The sequence below is a fragment of the Juglans microcarpa x Juglans regia genome, chromosome 3S (genome assembly GCF_004785595.1).
Source record: "Juglans microcarpa x Juglans regia isolate MS1-56 chromosome 3S, Jm3101_v1.0, whole genome shotgun sequence".
Classification (NCBI taxonomy): Eukaryota; Viridiplantae; Streptophyta; class Magnoliopsida; order Fagales; family Juglandaceae; genus Juglans; species Juglans microcarpa x Juglans regia.
This window is the reverse complement of record NC_054599.1, coordinates 22,075,752-22,097,383: the sequence shown is the minus strand read 5'-3', so window position 1 is coordinate 22,097,383 and position 21,632 is coordinate 22,075,752. Positions and strand designations below refer to the sequence as shown.

The window sequence follows — 21,632 nt, the reverse complement described above, 5'->3', positions numbered from 1 at the left end:
ATGCCATGAAGAAAGAGATGAATTCTATGAAGAGTAATGAAGTCTGAGATCTTGTTGAGTTTTCTAATGGTGTAAAAGTCATTGGATGTAAATGGGTCTTTAAAACTAAGAAAGACTCATTGGGCAACATTGAGAGATACAAGGCAAGATTCGTTGCTAAAGGATTCACTCAGAAAGAATGAATCGATTACACGGAGACTTTCTCTCCTGTATGTAAAAAAGATTTCTTGCGTGTTATTTTGGCATTAGTAGTCCATTTTGACTTAGAGTTGCAACAAATGAATGTGAAAACAACATTTCTCAATGGAGATCTAGAGGATGAGGTTTACAAGAAATAGCCTGAAGGATTCTCCTCTAGTGATGGTGAGCAATTGGTTTGCAAGCTCAAGAAATCTATATACGGTTTAAAACAAGCATCCCGCCAATGGTATTTGAAATTTTATAATGTAATTTCTTCATTTAGTTTTGTAGAAAACGTTATGGATCAATGTATATACCAGAAGGTCAGTGAGAGTAAAATCGATTTTTTTGTTTTATATGTGGATGCCATTTTGCTAGCAACCAATGATAAGGGTTTGCTGCATGAGATGAAACAATTTTTTTCTAAAAATTTTGATACGAATGATATAGGTGATACATCTTATGTCATTGGCATTAAGATCCATAGAGACAGATTTCGAGGTATATTGGGTCAGTCTCAGGAAACCTATATTAATAAAGTTTTAGAAAGATTCCGGATGAAAGATTGTTCACTAAGTGTAGCTCTCATTGTGAAGGGTGATAGGTTCAATTTGAACCAATGCCTGAAGAATGAACTTGAAAGGGAACAAATGAAGAACATTCCATGTGCTTCTTCTGTCGGAAGCCTAATGTATGCTCAGGTCTATACAAGACCTGACATTGCATTTGCTGTGGGAATGTTGGGACAATATCAGGGTGATCCAGGTTTAGACCACTGGAAAGCTGCGAAGAAAGTAATGAGGCACCTTCAAGGAACCAAAGAATACATGCTTATGTATAGACGGACGGACAGTCTGGAAGTAATTGGCTACTCAGATTCTGATTTTGCTGGTTGTATTGATTTACGCAAATCAACATCAGGATACATATTTTTGATGGCCGATGGAGCTGTATCATGGAGGAGTGCCAAACAGACTTTGATTGCCACTTCCATTATGGAAGCCTAGTTCATCTCTTGTTTTGAGGCTACTTCACATGGTGTATGGCTTAAGAGTTTCATTTCTGGACTTAGAATTATGGATTCTATCTCTAGGCTACTGAGCATGTATTGCGATAATTTAGCTACTGTTTTTATGGCTAAGAACAACAAAAGTGGGAGTCGAAGTAAACACATCGACATTAAATATTTAGCCATAAGGGAACGTGTTAAATAAAATAAAGTGGTCATTGAGCACGTCAGCACTGAACTAATGATCGCTGATCCTTTGACTAAGGGCATGCCACCGTTGAAATTCAATGATCATGTAGTGAACATGAGACTTGGTTTAATTATGTAATTTTTCATTGTAAGAACAATGTTATTTTAATGAAATTCTTAAATATTTTGATGTTTTTCTCATATTGATGTGCACCTTAATTTAATTTTGAGAAAATTCATCTGTGTTGGACCAAGAATAAATATAGGATTTATTCATTAAGAAATTGTTTCCACATAAATTATAATGTTTAAAGAATAAATACATAGTAATACATGGAATGTAATACTCGTCATTAGAGGACCTATCGCCATGATTCATATATTTATTACTTAAATGCAGATTATCGATGGGTTTAAGATGAAATATTAGATTAGAAGTGTGGACCAAGTGGGAGAATGTTGACTGTTTCTCACGGAAGCCGTTCGTGAGAACGAGTCTCTAGCTTCCTTAAGTTAAGGAGCCTTGAAGTGGTCCATTTTGATTTATTCATCACGTAGAAACTGATCCCATGATAAACTGAGCATGTGGGACACGTAACACCGAAGCTTGATGGAGGCTTCGGCTATAAATATTGTATTTGGTCCCCAGACTCACTCAATCAATTCCCTTCAGTCTTACACCATCTAAATAGAGTGGAGTAGAGTTTGAAAGTGCTAAACAACAGTGAGAAACCCAGTAAATCAATGAAGAATATCAATGGCTGGAGGTACTGTTCTTGGCATTAAATCCTGTCGATTATTGTTTCTGAAGTGTTATTCCGCATTATATAATTGTATTTTATGCTTACACTAAGACCACCTCATCATCCAAATGCAGCCTCACCTAAGAGATAAGAACCTTCCCAAGTGAAAAATTAAACACCTTGAAAGGTCTCTAACCCTGGTTTGGTTTGACAAACCTTTCAAACCATCTTATTTCATCTCAACATCCAAAAACTATTTAAACACAAACATTCTTCAATTTCAAATTTTTAAATCTTTAACTTTTTTAACTAATCATTGCAATTTTTTCAAACTTTCAAACAAAACACAAAAAATAATTTAACTTTTTTAAATCTCAAAATAAAAATAATATTAAAAAATTATTTTCTAAACTTTTCTTAACTTTATTTTTTTTATTCAATTTGTTTTCTCTCATTCCTCAAAATCCCATAAAAATCTTTACTCAAATCATTTAACTATTATTCACAAATCTTCTCGCTATTATTCACAAATCTCTCATCTCATTTGTGTAACCAAACGAGGCCTAAAACTCTTGAGAGAAGATTCCATATGAAAAATTAAACACAATGAAAGGTCTCATAAGAAAAAACAAGAAAAAAAGAAAAACCCTCCGTACTCATTAAAAAAAAAAAAAAACCCTTGTTAAAAGTTTAAAGGATCTCATACGGGTACTATATTTATGTTTTAAGATATACGAATAATATTTATTTACAACTTCGTTTATAATAAATCAATGTAATTGTGATACTTAGTTATTTTTAATTTTAATTTTATATAATTATTTTTTACTTAAAATAAATTATAATAAAGTTATAAGTTTATCATTTTTTAAAAATAAATGTTCAATTTGTAAAAGTATCTTATAAAAAGAAATCTACGAGTAATTGTGGCATGAAGTGATATTTTAGATTATAAAATAAATATGATGTATCACATTAAAATATGTCAGTTTATAAATATTATTTTATAAAATATTTTTATAGATCTAATGCATATCTTCACGGTTTGAATGTTTTTTTTTCCCTTTCTAGCAACTAAATGAATATAAATTCAAAAAGAAAATGTATATTATATTTAATAAATCATTCATTTTATGTATTTTTTTTAACTCTCTTATCCATGTGTCTTTTTATTAGTAGTCAAGGAATATGTAGGTTTTGATTTAAAAAATTAACTAAATAGAGTTAAATGCTGCATTAACATTTTTTTCATGAAAAAATATTCATCATGTAAGCTTTGATTTAAAAAAAAAAAAAAACTAGGTGCAACCTGGGTTTTGAGTTTTTAAAAATCGATTTCAATCTGGATACCAATCCAAATTAGACCCAGACTAACGGGTCTAGATTCCGACTCAGTTTTAGAACCTAAGTTCTGGTCCAGGTATACTCAGATTCTCGAGCCAAAACCGGATAAACAGTATTAGAAAGAAGCATGAGGCTAAACTAAAGGCCAACTTGTTTGCTTATTAAAAGAAAATCAGAATAATTAATGGGTAGTTTTCAACAGTAGAAAAGTTATATTTTCAATATTATACCATTAAAAAAAAAATAATTGCACAAACATACAGTACTTTAATCGAGAAGTATCATGTGTTTCGTATTTTTGGAGTTGAAAAGCAGGACAAGGTGTTTTCCTTTGGTTCCTCGTTCATATGGGGGTGTCTGTTTGTCCGTTGATTCTTTATTGTTTTCTTTCCCAACTTTCCTTATTTCAATTATCTTTCTTTCTCGCGCTGATTAGTTTATTGTAGCTTTCACATCAATTGATTTTCTATTCGGTCTACACTGCACTTTGGTCCTTGGTTGTCGCTTAATGCACCGCACGTGTTGTCGATTTGCTTGTGCATATGTTCGACACAAAAATAAAAGAAACATCTATTGTCATATTTCTCGGGTGAGAACTGCTACGTATACGTAAATTATTTAATATATATATATATATATATATAGGTGCTACTTCTCATTCCACTTTATATATTAATATATATTAATATGTAATTTATTATTTTTATCATTTTATTTAAATATACATATTTACACATCCATATATGTACATTTCTCTTAATATATATATATATATGTATAAGAGATGGTAAGTATAATTTTTCATATATATATATTTAACAATAATAATATCAACTATGACTTATTAAAAAAATTTGACTAAAAAAACTTAGCCGAGATTTCTGTACAAAGAAAGTAATTCTCTTTTCATATTATTTGTAGTCTTAAGAGCTGCTAAGGTGTTATTTGGATAATGAGAAGAAATTATATAGTTTTAGATAAAAGTTAAAAGTTGAATAAAATATTATTTGTTAATATTATTATTATTTTAGAACTTGAAAACGTTGAATTATTTATTATATTTTGTGTGAAAATTTAAAAAATTTATAATAATAAAATGAGATGAAACACTTTTACTATCTAAACGAGCCTAAGTGCTTGCTTAGGTTTGAATTTAAAATTTTAGCTTTTAACAATTTAAAATAATTTTTTTAAACAAATATATTTCATAAATTCATAAAAAATGCTAACTTAAAAATAAGCCAAACGTCCAATTTTTTTAAAAAATCAAATCCAAACTCTTAAAAAATTATTGCAAATACCACTATATTTTTAAAAACCATTGAACTAATTTTAAAACAAAAACAGTAAGGCTTCGTTTGGATGTTGACTTAAGTTGAGTTGAGATGATAAAATATTATTTTTTAATATTATTATAGTTTTAGAATTTGAAAAAATTGAATTGTTTATTATATTTTGTGTTGAAATTTAAAAAAGTTGTATTGATAAGTTGAGATGAGTTAAGATGAGTTGAGAGAAGTTTAACATTCAAACGAAGCCTAAATAATTTGTTATTAGTCCATTTTTCTTTTAGTAAAATACTACGGCTAAAAGATTGTTATAAAAAGTTGTATTTCTACCGTAAATTTGAAAGACATTAGATTTAGATGATGAGTTGAGATGAAAATTGAATAAATTATTATTAAAATATTATTGTTTAATATTATTATTATTTTTAAATTTAAAAATTTTAAATTATTTATTATATTTTACGTAAAAAATAAAAAAATTGAAATGGTTAAACAAAATGAGTTTTGATATCTTTTATATCGAAACCGGGCCACCAGGCCTCAATTATCTTATGCCTGCTTAGCGCTACTATACAGATTGAGAATGTGTCGTTTTTCTCTCCAGCGAACTGTACGTCAATACTCGAGAAATGCAAATTTTCAGTACGGAGAGGTTTAGGTTGAAAGATGAGTTGAGATAATTTGTGAATGATAAAATAAAAATTGAATTATTTATTTTATTTTGTGTGATAATTTGAAAAAATTATTTTAAAGTTTGAAAAAATTGAATTGTTTATTATATTTTATATAAAAATTTAAAAAAATTATAATGATGAGATGATATGAATTTTGAATATAAACAAAACGAAATTATTTGAACCTGAGCCGTGCTACACCCATTACATCCACCGAGGGTATAGCACGAGAAGGGCTCCCAACAATTAGTTTTATTTATTTTTTATTTTTTATGTATTTAAGCATTAAAAAAAATTTACAATACCATTAAAAAAAAAAAAAAAATCCGGATCCATCGCTCGAGAGGATTAGCTTTTTCTCTTTTGACATTCGAAGCAGCAATAGTCCTAGAAGGTGCCATTTACATCAATCATTATTCCTACTTTAGAAATCAAATAACAACGCATGTCCATCCCTTTAGGCAAAGGCAAAGGGCTATAAAGTTATCAACTTTGTTGAAATTGAATAGAAAAATATAAAAAAAAAAGCAAAGGCGATGCAAACGGTCGAAAAAGTGATTAGGGGTTTGCTTCTAATGTTAATCTTAATGCTGTATAAATTATTGATCCCATAGTTATAATATAATAGATTTCAATTATACTATAATGTGATGATCTTTCGATTGAGTTCTCACCATAAAAGTAATGCATTTTTAGATAGTGAAAGTATCTTATTTTATTTTATCATTATAATTTTTTTAAATTGTTATATAAAATATAATAAATAATTTAATTTTTTAACATTTTTAAAATAATAATAATTTATTTAATTTTTAATTTTCATCTAATATCATTTTAACGACAACTAAGATAATTGTAAAATAAGATTTTGGACTTGATTTTCAGTAGAAATCCAACCCGAGACAAAACCGACAAATATTAGCTTAGTTGTGACTTGAGACACGTGTCTCTGGGTTCATATTGGGACCCATGTCCTATGTCCGAATTTGAACGGTCCAACGAAAATCTTATTACAAATATTTAAAAATTTCAAATAAAAAAAGGTGAATAAATACTTCCACCCTACATTTCCTCCATTGAAGAAGTCAATCGATTTTACGGTTCAGAAATTTATAAATTGTTTTGAGTCACGTTCTCTTCTGCTAGTTGTTTTTGGACTAGCTCCATGATTTTTGTCGCTTAGAGAGAGTACAACAACTAGTTTAATTAAGTCGATTTGGTGTATAGCAGTATCCGAGTTGTGTGGCGGGGCAACGATGATGTGTGTATCAAGTGCGTCGATTAGAGTGAGAGAGAGAAGGTGTTGGTGAATTTGGAAAGATCCGACGAGGTTGGAGAAGAAAATGGAGTAGAATGTGTGTAGTTTGGATGGCACGTCATGTGGCCCTCATGATCTCATCTTAGGCCACTCATCGGCGAGCTCCAGTTTTGGCTTGCGTGTAGGTCTGAGACATCTAGAATGCATCAGATTGCTCTGATTATATCTCTTTCCTAAGTCTTGTAGCATCAATAAAATAAAAGTAATATTAAATACAAATCCTGTATAGATCCTTTGTAAAATAATGGTCCCATTGATAAAGAATAGATTTTATAATATTTTTTTTGTTATTGTAGAGTTCACCTTTTCATAAAAAGATTGTACAAAATTTATCTGTTTGAAATTTATACAGTTCATTACTCATAAAATAAATAATAAATGGTGTGCTTTGTATACTAATTTTTAAATAAAATAACTCTTATTAGAATGGAAAAGAGATTAGAAATCATTACTTATAAACTCTTATTAGGTGGATTAGAAGAAGGCAAAGAGATTTTTTTATATTTTATTTCCAGAGAGAGAGAGTATCCTAAATTAGAGAAAACTACGTAATCATAGCCTACTCTTATGATTCCGATTTTAATTAGAATTTGACCCATAGTTATTTTATTTTATTTTTTTGATAATTTGATCCAGTGTTAAGTCCAAATAAGATTTAAGAAATGTTAGTGTTTATTTTTGTCATCCTAATTATATTTATTGTTGTGATGTTACTAATTATTATTTGAATATAAAAAAGTATTTAAAATGTGTCATAAAAATAACTTATATATACCCGTCGGGACTGTGACACTTGTTTCCCGCGTCGAAAATCCATGAATTTTCTGTTACAGTGCCCGCCGCATACAAATAAAGCAAGGAAATTACAAGAAGAAAGGAAAATAAACGTTTTTGTATTTTATTTTTGTATTTTTGGGTTTGTTTTCTAAATTGTGGGGTGGAGAAGCTATAGAAAGGAGGTTCTCTTCGTGTGTTTCGCTTTTATCTATGTCTGTGCCTGTCTCTCTCTCGCACGCATGGTTTCGACATCTTCATGTTAAAAGAGAAATTTCCTAATTGAATCCCCTTTTCGGTTCCCAATAAACATTACCTCTGATGTGCCGCAGCCGCTAATCTAACCTCCATGTTTCCTGTTCTTCCAAGGGTTTATTAATCCGGGTCATTTTGCCTGCTCTTCTAGGGTTCCGATACCAAAACTGGAAAGATTTAATTAGGAAAAAAAAAAAAAAAAACGCAAAAGAGGAAAAAATGGATCTGGGACTCATAAAGTTTATTTTCTCGCTAGCGTTAGTGGTTGTGAAATTTATGCAAATCCATCTCGTATATGCCTCAGGGCCGTGATTTCAAGTGCTGGAGGTGTTTTCTTTTATTTACCATTCGTTTTGTTTGTTTCGTTTGAATGGCGAATAAGATGGCAGAACAATGCGAGATCTCGCTCGGAGTCGTGCTGCTCCGCGGTGGTTATATGTTTGATTAGCGAAGACCGAGCTTTGGATGTAATGGTAGATTAATATTTTGCGCTGAGTAGAGCAAGAATCGTGGTCTTAAAAATGCATTTCGCAAAGCTCGATGACTCTCCTATGTTTCGCAAGCAGGTCCCCCTCTCTCTCTGTTCTTGCATGTTCAGCTGAATTATCTTTAATTGTATAACTGATGAGAGCACGTTCCAATGCTCTGTTTGGTGTCTGGGGAAATCTAGGAAAATTAATAGGAACTCTCGAATTTTTACTATTGAAGATTACCTGCATGCCTATATTTTAGAGTTTAAAGTTTTAAGGAAATTTGTATTGATTGAACATATCTGAGTAATATGAAAATTATGGTTGTAAGAGTTTGCAGTTTTCTTGATTGTCATTGTCCGTAATTGCTTACTTGTTTAACAGTTCGTGAAAATCTTGATTTTTGATTCCACGATGCTAAAATGTTTAGGCTAGATAATATTGCTTTGAAGCTTATTAAGAGCCTATGGTATAAGTCGTACAACTTTATCTCTGAAGCTTCAAATATGATACGATTAGAACTTTGAGTTGGTTAATTTCCTTCTATAGTTATAAAAAAAAAAAAATGTCCTATAGTTTTGTTTGCCGATAGCTTGGTCTAGGTATTGTGGCTACTCCATGCAGTCATTATTAATGTTTAGTTGAGTTGAGTCGAATCAAATGGGTGGTGGAAACACTCCTGATTGTGAGAGATTGAAGGTTGAGGCTCTGTATAGCTCTGTATCAACTTCATGACATTCCCGGTTTGTATTGTTCGAATACTTGAAGCAAATTGTTAATGATTTCTGAAGATTTCATCACTGTAATTGAATTTTTATGTTGACATGGTATCCATGTCAGAGATGGATAGCATATTTTTATCAACTTACTTCCTTTTAACATGGTTGAAATAATTTGGTGGAATTTATTCCATTCATGATTTATACACTGCTCTGAAGTATTGTGGCTTGTTGATGATTTCTTGTTAAACAGATACAAAGCTTGGAGGAAAGTGCTGAATCATTAAGGGAGCGAAGTTTAAAGTTTTACAAAGGGTGCCGAAAATACACGTATGTCCGCATTTATTTATTTTTTGATTAGTACTTATGTCCACATTTATAAACGTGTTTCTATATCATCCCTCAATAATTTAATTCAAGCTCTAGTACTTACTAAAAATAAAATTCAAGACATAGATTCATGTTATAGAAAGTTTTCCAAATTGTCAATTGTCTAGCTATTGCTATCATTTTGAATAGAATTGTTGACAATGTAAATTAGAATCTCTACCTAGATCCTGTTTTTGAAAATAAGCTTTGTTTGGCAGTTTTTGAGTCATTCCTGGTGTTTTTGGTTGCATAAGGTAATCTTTGCTATCCTATGGACCTTTGGTTTGTGAGGGTTTTTAATTGCATTTTTTGTCCTCACACAGTGAAGGACTTGGGGAGGAATATGATGGGGATATTGCTTTTGTGGGTGCACTAGAAACTTTTGGTGGAGGGCATGATGATCCCATTAGTTTGGCTTTTGGAGGTATGTCAATTTGTTCATGCTGGGCTTTATTCTATATTCTTTGGTTGCTAAATGGTAATTAACTCTTTGCCTTGACAGTTTTTAGAGATTACACTTTGATACTGGAATATCCACGATTCATGGCTCTCAAAATGCAGATTGAGGTGTCTACTAATTTAAATTGAATTTCTATGCTGCTACAGGCCCTGTTATGACCAAATTTACCATTGCGCTGAGAGAAATTGGGACTTACAAAGAACTTCTTCGATCCCAGGTGAAAATCCTGAATTGTTTCTTAAGAACTTTCAATCCTAGCTCCTGTACATGATTCTTGATTAGTTTCCTACTGATCCAGGTCCCAGGGCATTGGATTTTCAACCAATGCCACCTTATCTCCACTTCCTGTTCTATCTTTTGTTATATAGCTTTTACTTGTGGAGAGCTAATTGAACTTCAAAATGTGTTTGACTTACAGTCCATACCTACTGGCTTATGTTGTCAACTGTTTTCTCATGCTTCTCTTGACTTTCACGAAATCAGAGAAAAGAGAAGAAAAGTATAACACCCCCTTCCCTAAGGCTAGGAGTGTCACGTGTTTTCATAAAATATAACCCGGCAAGAGATTTCATATTTAATAAAATATAATTAGCATTTATTTTATAAAAGAATTATTTAAATAAAAATGTCTTCCGAAAATATTAAATAAATAAACTGAACAAATTCACGTCATAACATCAATTTATTCTAAGAATTCTAGGAGTTAATTGACTGCTCCATCTAATCCTGGCCCGCCTACTCGTGGTCATTATCCTCACCTGGGTGGTTAAAAACATGAAATAATAAATAAAATTTGCTTGTATTTCTTACTTATATATAAAAAAAAACATGAAATAAAACTAAAATGAGTCGAAAACTCAGTAAGAAACTCATCACAACGTAAACAGAATAAGTGTAAGGTTTTCATATATGCTATCCTAAGTTTAGATATGTATATGGTATGATGCATAAATTATATGATCTTTATAGTTCTAAGTCATTATGACATTCATATAGGTACATTATCGTTATTTTCACGTCATGCCTCCATTTTATTTGATTCTGGTGCTACTCATTCTTTTATTTCCGATCACTATGCACCTTTGACTGAGAAGATACCTGAGCCACTAGAACCTAGTATATCTGTTGCTATTCCCTCGAGAGAGCATATCGTTTGCGATTCTATTCTGATTGGATGTCCAACAGAGATTCAAGGGAGGATTCTACCTGCGGACTTGATCGTATTTAATATGTCCGGATTTGACGTGATTCTGGGAATGGACTCGTTGTCCTAGAATCGTGCCTGTGTGGATTGTTTTAATAAGAGAGTAGTCTTTAAATCTACGGATGGAGAGGAATTTAGTTTTCAGTCATCACGAGGAAGTTCCCCTTCTTGTGTAATTTCAGCAATGCCACCCGATTATTGAGACAAGGGTGCACGGGAGATTTACGCCGGTAGCAACTGGGGTCTCCTTTCCGCATGTGGTTGTGAAACATGAGATGAAGGAGAAGTGGTAGGGAATCACGGTGTCTAGATGGCTCGGTTTGTTTACATGAAACAGAGGCTTGGTTTCTAAATTTGGGTTTGTGTTGTTTGTTGTGTGATGAGGAGTTGGCAGAGGAAAAAATATATAGATGAAATACGTGATTAAGTTGGAGTGTTTTTCTGAGAATTTGGTGGGAGGGAGACTCGGTGATCATTGAGAATGGAGGGATGAGGCGTGGAGGAAGTGGTCTTTGGGCGGTTTGCACTAGGATTTTGACGGATTAAATCTTGCTTATCCCGTTCTAAGTTAATAGTCACATTAATATGATTTAAACAAATCTTATTATGATTTAAAAATGTTTATATAAAAAAATATCTATAAAATAAATAAATAATAAGTAATTATATTAAATTAATAACAATAATATTAATAAAATGAATAAAATTTACTTTATTATCAAAATTTTAAATCTGTATGTTACAAAAAGACAGAATTTTAAGCATCAATTCAACTTCAACTTGTCTTATCGCCTATAAAATGGAAGCACTTGGACCTTTGAAAATTATAAGTCTTGTATACCTTTGTAGAACTGCTCTAGTTTTCTTTGTTTTATAATTTATATTTTACTTCATTTGTTATTGTTACATCAAGATTTAAGGACGATTAGAGAGAATTCTGCAAAGCGTCATGTAACATGATGCATGGTTGAAAATGTTTGTTCCGTCATCTTTTTCACATGTAGTAGGGTGAATTTATATAGTAAGTTTGTTGTCTAAACAATGATCAAGTTTTGAGTTATTGACCTTTTAGAGAAAGGAGGAAGAATTTGGTCGTTTTTTCTAATTTCAAGATATTTGTGACTGCACTGATATCGGCCTTAAGTATTTGTGAGCAATCTAAGAGATTTGTCTCTCCCTCCCTCCCTCTTATGTGTGTGTGTTTCCCCTCAAATAAATTATTGCTCGTGTATTTTTTGTTTAGTGAGTAGTCATTATCTTTATTTATTTATATATTTTCAATTGCTATTATGTTACAAATAATCTTCTTGACATGCTTAGATTGTTTTTTACCTCTCAGGTTGAGCACATGATGAATGACAGATTACTGCAGTTTGTCAATATTGATCTGCACGAGGTCAAGGTACTGTGAATTGTTTAACTCTTAGTGCGTTTTAGATATATGTTATAATAACCTTTTACAAGCTATCAATTTGGATATGGTATAATACTTAAGCTTAGGCCCAACGACAGAAATTTCATGTCTAAACGCAATTTGATATTACTTAGTTAAACTATCTATTGCTTCCACCACTTGTGGCATGAGTAGTAATGTTATCACATCTACATAATTGTTGATCACATGGCCACCTCTTTAGGTGGAGGCATATGGTCTTGCATTGGCTTTATAATTTTCATTTTTCCTTATAATCTTCTACAATAGGAGGGTGGAGAAGAATCTCATGGAAGCTGGCTTGAAAATTTAAAATTTTGTTATATTCTTTTATGAATAATTCGGAATGCAGGGAAGCTGTTTGTCTGTTTGTCAGCATGTGCACTTCATTCTATTGGAGTTGACCTGTACATATCCCCATTTTCCTGTTGAAATGAAATTCTTTGGGTCTTGCTTCAGTCTAGAGCCTTACTGCCTTAGGTCTGTGCAGAGAATGCCTCCTGTTAAGCTGTGACAACCTTTTTTCTATATGGTATATTCTTTTTATAAGCGATTAATGCAATGAGATTTAAATCCCTACTCAAGCTGAGGGGTGTAATTGGTCCGGGGTCACAGACCAAAAATTTCGGTCCATCCTTTTTCTGGACCGGACCATTAGCTATTGGTCCGGTCTGTCCGATTCGATCCATATGAGCTAGAAACATTTTTTCCTCTTTTCTTTTTTTATTAGATAAATTAATACAAAAAATAAATTAAATTAGTAAAATCAAAATTAAGTGAGCTTTTTAATGTGGATTATGTAACTAACTCATTAATTTTTTTTTTTTTGATAAGTAAATAAATTCTATTAATCAAAGAATAAACAAAGTTTGATACATGTGTAGTTTGCCCTAAGTAGGGGCGATAACTAACTCATTAAAAAAAATTAATTATAATTATATTTATGATGTTAATAGTTACTAACTTAGTACTTTGGTAGAGTATGTATCTACATATAATAACATATATTTTTTTTTATAAGTAAAAATATTATATATATCAATAGGAGTAGCTAAGTACATTGGATGTATACAAAAAAACATCTAGCCCATACTAGAGAGATCCTAATGACCCCAAAAGCTTGTGAAAAACTACCCAAAATATACCAAGCCCGAATTGGAATAGAACACACCTCCCCAACCCCAACCCCAACACCTTCATGCTGGTGTCTCTCAGGACATCGGTAGCTTGTCATCTAATTGCCCTTAGTCACTAGTTGCAAATGGGGTTGGTACTTTTTTCCAGAGTTCACTTTCAGTTGAAGATGGGGGGGGGGGGGGGGGGTCCTTCTAGGTTCTTGAGTACTTTGGAAGAAACCGACGAGCCTCTTTTAGAAGATGAAAATGGAATAACAGAAGGTAGTGCTTCCCCTACCTGTTCTATGCCTTCTGAGGGAGTAGTAGGGTCTGACAAAGTGGCACTGAAAGGATCGTCGAGGGGTGGAGCACCTTTAAGCAATGTCCTTGTCGATGGCGGGGAGGAACCTTTAATGGTGACAACAACAATGGACAGCAACCATATAGCTGTTGAGGAGGTTCGGGATTTGTATGTAGGATATGGCGGGGAGGAAATTATGGGTTTGTCGTTGGTGTCGTGTGAGGAGGAATGTCTAGGGTCGAGAGTGCAAATGGGTACTGTGTTTGGGGATAATGTTGTTCCTTTGGTTTCTCTTCCTCCAATAAACAATATAGCGGGTTCACTATTGGATTGGGTTCTGCATAAGGTTAACGAGATTTAGCATATCGTGGGGCTTTCACATGGAGGATGTGAAGACCAATTTAAAGCACTACTTGTTGCGATTGAGGCGAGCCACTCGTTTAAAACCAAATCAAGTTTTAAGAAAAGTAGGGAGTTAAAGCGTCTTTCTTGGGTGTATTATTATATGATTTATCGTATGATACATTAGTTAATTGATAGCATATATGATTTTACATTTTATATGGTCAATGGTGATACATTAGAGAAAATGACATAATTAACTTATACAACTACTATATAAGTAATATATTATATATATAAATATTTAAAAAATTTATATGTAAGTGATTCGGTTGGCGGTCTGGTCTGGTCCAAAAAAACCACACCCCGGGACCGGACCGAAAACCGAATTTCGGAGACATGGACTGAGACCAAGTAGGGGTGAATTCGGTCTGGCCTGGTTGGTTTTTAAGATTTCCTTCTAGGTGTGAGAGTTGTGTCAAATAGAGAATTTTTATAGTGGTTTTTAATATTTATTGTTGCAAAGTTGGTTTAAGGGATCTCTCTTAGTGCAGGAAGCACGGAAGCGTTTTGACAAGGCTAGTATTGTTTATGACCAGGTGCATCCCTTGTCTTGAATTCTTAATAATTTTGTTGTTCTAGTTGATGCCATCTGCATGCATCTCAGGAAAAGCTCCTCACAGTTATATTTTCTTTATTAAAATGAGTCTATGTTCATACAGCATTAGGTTGGCTAAAAGTGACTTTTAACTCTAGTTTCACCCAAAACCCTTGCAGCATTGCTATTTTGTCATGTTCATACTGTAAATGAGGTTCTAAGTTTGTAGTTTATAAATGTGCTTTTTCCTCTTTTCTTCATGCATCTTGGAATTTAAATAGGTTTTCTAAATTTCTTAGGTATTAATGAATAAATCTGGGTCATGCATGTTGATACAGCAACAAACGGCTAAACTGCCATCTTCTTTCAATAATTTCATCATGGAGTTGGATATTTGAAGGATTTTTTGAGATGAATGATGAATGTGATATTGTTTTGGTGAGTAATGTTTACTTTGTCATATTGCTCATAATGCCACAGGCTCGTGAAAGGTTTCTGTCCCTGAGGAAAGGCACAAAGACAGAAGTAGCAATTGGTTTAGAGGAGGTATCGTGTGACATTAGTTTTTTGTTTTTCACAGAACTGGAAAGTTTCCATCTTTAAATTCTAATGTAGTTTTAAGAAATTCCAGGAGCTTCATAATGCAAGGTCTACATTTGAGCAAGCTCGTTTCAATTTGGTAATTTAATTTCTTGGTCCTTTCTTTTACCAGAAATGAATGTTCCCATGATCACTGAAACCCGACTACTTGATCTTGTGTTAGCGATTCCTAGCCTTTTATGAATTTGATCACTCTGTCCAGATAACTGCACTTTCTAATGTCGAGGCAAAAAAGAGGTTTGAATTTTTGGAAGCAGTCAGTGGGACAATGGATGCACATCTTCGTTACTTCAAACAGGTAGATGATATGGCTGGAACTTTCTGCCCTTTTCTCATTTTTTTGGCATAGATATGCTCATCTTGAACTTTTTACTACATGTAGGGATATGAGTTGTTGCATCAAATGGAACCGTACATTAATCAGGTATGTTAAAATTATGACAAGTAAAAAATTTTAATAGGCTTTCATAGCCTGACTTAGCAAAATGGTACGAGCATCTCTAGGGAGTGCATACAAAATAAAAGAAAAGCTTGTGCTGTGGATGCTGGGGTTATTAACATATCAAGGCCATGTGAATCTGACTTTAGGAGGAGCAAAATGGGAAGAACAGTTTTATCTGGCCAATTCAAGATAGTGGGGAATTGGAATATGGTTCATAAGCTGAGAGAAGTCATACATTTCTCATGTTAAATATTGTCTTGGCATGGTAATTTATTGAAATTTTTGATATATTGCTGTTTTCCAGGTCTTGACTTATGCACAACAGTCAAGAGAAAGGTCTAACTATGAGCAGGCTGCACTTTCTGAAAGGATGCAAGATTATAAAAGGCAGGTGGATCGAGAGAGTAGGTGGTCTTCCTATGGTATGAACAGATCTCCTAACGGAGATGGTGGTATACAAGCCATCGGCAGAAGTTCACACAAAATGATAGAGGCAGTCATGCAGTCCGCTGCAAACGGAAAGGTTTATATTATTTCTTTAATTTATAAAAAAAACTGTCTTTAAGACTATCTGTGTTTTCCAATTTACATTTTCTCATCTTTCTAGTTGTTTCCTGTTTCTCTAATGCTGTAAGAAATCTCTCAGATTCAAACCATTCGACAAGGTTATCTCTCAAAGCGTTCCTCAAACTTAAGGGGTGACTGGAAAAGAAGGTTTTTTGTTCTTGATAGCCGAGGAATGTTGTATTACTATCGGAAACAGTGCAGCAAACCATCTGTAAGTATGTTTTTATGGTATTAGTCATTCTGCCTATTGGTTGAAGTCTGTGCTGGCCAACCACTCTTACCTTTCATGCTTGTGTTTTGTTATATCTTTTAGGCCTCTAGCAGTCAACTTTCTGGTCAGAGGCATAGTTCGGAGCTTGGTTCTGGACTGCTGAGTCGGTGGCTTTCATCTCATTACCATGGTGGTGGAGTACACGATGAGAAATCTGTTGCTCGTCACACAGTGAACCTGCTTACATCAACAATCAAAGTTGATGCTGACCAATCAGATCTTAGGTTTTGCTTCAGGATCATTTCACCTACAAAGAACTACACTTTGCAGGTTTGACTCGAGGGGTAGCATGTCCTTGTGGCTTTTAGTTTTGTTTTATGAACTTCAGACTTTCAGAACTAAAAATTTGCTCGATGATTCTGACAAGAGGATGGTGTACTTTGGAGGGTTTATGTTTGGTAAAAGATCCTCAATAACACTTATTTATGCTTGTCAGTGCAGGCAGAGAGTGCCCTGGATCAAAAGGACTGGATTGAAAAGATCACAGGGGTCATTGCTTCATTACTTAGTTCTCAAGCTCCTGAGATGGTATTTTTTTTTTTTAGAAAAATCACAGTTGTGCCAATTATATTCGTCACTGTTTAGATGACTGAAGGTTCTGCCATATTGCAGTGTCCGTCTGCTGGTCCAATGGGAATTAGTCATCATCGGTCTGCAAGTGAGAGTAGTTCGTTCGAAAGTTCTGACTTTGATCACTGCACAGTTGAAGAATATACATCAGAGAGGAGCCTTGCTACTTCACATCATGAACGCCCAATAAGAAATATGCAACCACAACGATCCTGCATAAAAAGTGAGAAGCTAACTGATGTATTGCGAAGAGTTTGCGGAAATGATAAATGTGCTGATTGTGGTGCCCCTGAACCAGATTGGGCATCATTAAATCTTGGTGTTCTTGTTTGTATTGAATGTTCTGGTGTTCACCGTAATCTTGGGGTGCATATATCGAAGGTAAATTCTATTTGGCCTTGTTTCTGGGGCAAACAATGCGCTACTGACTGAAATTTCTATAGCTTTGCAGAATCTTTTATCTGGATGCTCAACGATGAACATACCCATAGAAGTTTCACATGAGTTTACATATTATCAGATACCGGTTAATCTTCAAAATAAGTTTCTATGCAAGAGTTCTAGTGGTCATCTTTAGACTTGTAGTAGTGTTCTGTGACTTGAGTGCTGGAATTGCATGTAAGTAGGACTGCTTCAAGATATTTATATGCTTGTCCCAAACTAAGGTCCAACTTCTATTATCATCTTACTAGAGAAGGTTATGGAGCTCATACAATTGAGACAACAGGGGCCGTAGATTTACTGTTGCGTCGCTGAAAACAAGTTTGCTCTTTTCTTATTTTTTGCATCCCAGCCCTTTTGCCTTCTATCCATGTACATCCCTCCAAACATATTGTTAGTGTTAGTGTTAGGTGCAGTTTGGATAGTGAGATGAGATGAGATGAGATGGTTTTAGATGAAAGTTAAAAGTTAAATAAAATATTATTAGAATATTATTTTTTAATATTATTATTATTTTGTGATTTGAAAAGGTTGAATTGTTTATTATATTTTGTGTGAAAATTTAAAAAAGTTGTAATGATGAGATGAGATACGATGAGGAAACACTTTCACTATCCAAACGGGGCCAGTGTTCTTGTTTTTTTTTTTTTCTGCATTGACAGTCTCAGATTCTTAGGAGGTAGATCTTTTGATTTGAAAATTTTAAACGATATCAGTATTATTAATTTTTATATGTATATCAAACTATTAACTCTTCAATTAGATGATTAATTATACTCCCAAATTTCTCTGTTAAAAGAATAATGTATAGGTCCCGCTTTTGTATATGTCCCATGTACTTAGGCTCTTGCTTATTCTTATTTTTGATAATTTTTTTAACTGATATAAAAAGAAAAAGAAGCTGGGAAACCTTCCCCCTGTGCAATTGATGGACTCTGTTTTAGACGTAATGATATGTGGGCATGTATTATCCCACGTCTGGTTAAATGGAGAATCAAAGAGAATATTGAGTAGCAAATTTAGCGGGAGTTTTTTTTTTTTTTTTTTTTTTTACCTTCTAAGATTGGGCTGCACTCATATTTATTTGAATTGTTGTGATGAGTATCGTTACAGTTGGATAAGCTTCTGTTTGGTGGATGTTTTTTGATGGTGTGCTCATTTGTGCACCTGTTGCTCTTTGTGTGGACTGCTATTGCAGGTAAGATCTCTTACACTAGATGTCAAAGTGTGGGATACTTCGGTTATAAGTTTGTTTCAGTCTCTGGGCAATACATTTGCGAACTCTGTCTGGGAGGAACTATTGCAATCAAGAAGTGGCTTCCAGCTTGATCTCGTCCCCGTGGGGTGAGGAATCTACTTTATGCATTGAAATAGGATTGTTTAAGCTCCACAGAAATATATTATTTTTCTTAGGTATACTAACATTGACGTTTTTTTGTTCTGTTGTTGAAGCTTATACAAGTCCGATAAATCACAGTTGATTTTTCTCTGTAAACCTAGTCACACTGATTCTATATCAGTGAAAGAAAAGTTCATCCATGCAAAGGTGCGACAATCAGGTCTTCTATTTTGTATTTTCATTTGAGTCGCTCTCTTTTAACCAAAGATAATTGCCCGTGGCTTGTGTAAATGAAATATTTGCAGTGATGTTAATGCCTTTCCCATGAACGTCATAATTACATCTTAATCATGTTGTAGGTGACAATTTTCCACTATAAATAAAAACAAGTACATGACCGGATTTATATATTTTGATCTATTTTAACATTCTCTTTTGTCGTTAGCATTGCTTATTTTAAGTGTATGTGATATTTTTTATTAGGCTTTTTATGTTTTTCTTTAGAGGTTTTGCTAGACAACTCATTAGTTTTAAGAAATCAGCTCAGCCAACTGTTGATATCTTAGAACTGGAAAGATAAGGAAATAGTTAGGATATGTTTGATTCACTTGTAACTTGTTTTTAAGGCTCTTAGAATGTATTTAGGCGTTCTTCTATATACTTCCTGTGTACACGGGCTATGCTTATTTCATTCATATCAATAATATTTATCTCTTACTTATATATAAAAAAAAAAAAAAAAAAAAAAACTCTTGTTTTTAAGAGTAGCATAATGCTATGGAACCCACTTCAGCTTGTTTTTGGTTTCTAAATGACCATTTTTTTGAGATGAAAATGATCTATATGAAGTAATAGCTTTAGATAGTACTGAATTGCATAAGTAAATCAGTTGGTTTTCATCTTAGTTTGTTATTAGTTCAGTAAATTGAGGGCCATGGATGTTATTTTTTTCTTGTGACTTTCAAGGTGAGAGAGAGAGAGAGTGGTCAGACTGCATATTGCATGCTGTTTCTCTCTGGAAATCTCTTAGTTGTCTTGGAGATGCAATAATGATATTTGAAAATTCTCAAATGTCTGTTTTTTGTGTGCATTATTAATCTTATGCACCCTATGCTACTTGCAAAGTTTTTTAGACTGCTGTATAAATGTTTTAAGTGGCGGATGTTTTCTTTTGATCACAGTATGCAGAAAAGCTTTTTGTTCGCAAGTCAAAAGACAAGCAATATCCTCATTTAGTTGCACAACAAATCTGGGAGGGTGTGCGTGCTAATGACAAGAAAGCTGTATACCGTCACATTGTTAATTCTGAAGCTGATGTGAATTTTGCATACAAGCAAACATCTTGTGAGTCCTCTTTAGCAGGGGATTCAATGGAGAGGTCCTTCACTAGCTCTACAAATTTGGCAGGTACAAGTGAAGCCCTAAGCCTGGAGGATCTAGATGGATGCACCCTGCTTCACCTAGCTTGTGAAACTGCAGACATAGGCATGATAGAACTCCTCCTACAGTATGGTGCAAACATAAATGCAACTGATTGCAGAGGCCAAACGCCACTCCACCACTGCATTCACAGAGGCAGGACCACATATGTGAAGTTGCTTCTTACAAGGTGAGTTTATCATTATTGCTTCTGTGAATTTGTATGCATTCATAGAAGTCGTTCTTCTACCTCCTATGGGTCTGGCCTTTTTTTTTTTCTTTTTTTTTTTGGTGTTTCATTTTGTTTTATTTTATTTCAATCCATTTAATTTTTTTTTACTCCACACTACTTATAGAATACCACTAAAGGGTTTCCAATGTATTTGCAGGGGAGCTGATCCCCGAGCTGTAAATTGCAAAGGTATAAACCCTTTTGAGCTAGCAGTAGAGTCGAACTTCAGTGATAGTGAAGTACTTGCTTTATTAGCTTACTCAAATGGATAAGATTCTTTTGAACAAGAAATTACTGAAGGCCAATTACATTAAATATGGGTAATCTAAGAGAGAAAGATACGATTGTATTGAATTTTGTGTAATTATATGACATAGTATTTACATTGAGGATATTCCACTATTGTTTTTTGAGGATTTAGAGTGGTAGGTCGGCATGTCTACTCCCACTGAATTCACTGCAAATCAGTCCCCGGATATGTAATTTAAGACAGGTGCCTTTGGCCGGAGTATAGCACTGGCAGACTTTCAGCCTAGGGCTTTGTAAGGTCATGTGATTTTTGTTCATTCAGTTTGTTTGCTCCCTCTTTGGTGAAAGCTGTGATGATTTACTTTTTTATTTTTATTATTATAAAAAGTAGTTATGATGAAATGGTTCAAGGAATCGTGTATTTGTACATTGGTTTGTTTTAGTGAGGCTTAAGCTTTGTTGTGGCCGCAAGTCTTTCTTTGGATGCACAAATGTCTCTTTGTACGTGGTTTGGTATGTCGTGCTGAAATAGGTATGTTCTTTTGTTCGTTCTTTATGGGTAAAATTTTTTAGAAGATCCCGTCTCAGGAGTCCCTCGTTTTATTATCTTTATATAAGTAACAATTAATAAATAGGGACAATCGAACTCCAGTCTCCAATGACCAGTATATGTCATTTATAATTTTATAGCATTTGTCTATCTAACTTTTTATTTAA

At 33.4% G+C, this 21,632-nt stretch overlaps 1 protein-coding gene across 3 annotated transcripts; it reads left to right on the top strand.

Annotated features, from left to right (window-relative positions):
• The first annotated feature begins 7,632 nt into the window (after positions 1–7,632).
• Positions 7,633–21,378, top strand: LOC121257413 (ADP-ribosylation factor GTPase-activating protein AGD3-like). Of its 3 annotated transcripts, XM_041158406.1 has the most exons (20): positions 7,634–8,341; positions 9,218–9,294; positions 9,657–9,757; positions 9,940–10,010; positions 12,337–12,399; positions 14,742–14,786; positions 15,266–15,331; positions 15,417–15,464; positions 15,588–15,683; positions 15,768–15,809; positions 16,132–16,350; positions 16,474–16,605; positions 16,708–16,935; positions 17,107–17,193; positions 17,278–17,458; positions 17,534–17,616; positions 18,875–19,020; positions 19,129–19,222; positions 20,197–20,624; positions 20,824–21,378. In XM_041158406.1, exons 1-20 carry the CDS (start codon positions 8,297–8,299, stop codon positions 20,936–20,938), a joined length of 2,367 nt encoding a protein of 788 aa, XP_041014340.1. In that variant the 5' UTR covers positions 7,634–8,296; the 3' UTR covers positions 20,939–21,378. The 3 variants fall into 3 exon arrangements, with proteins under 3 accessions (XP_041014339.1, XP_041014340.1, XP_041014338.1); XM_041158404.1 differs by having other exon boundaries at positions 17,278–17,616; XM_041158405.1 differs by lacking the exon at positions 15,768–15,809 and having other exon boundaries at positions 7,633–8,341; positions 17,278–17,616.
• Positions 21,379–21,632: the final 254 nt, after the last annotated feature.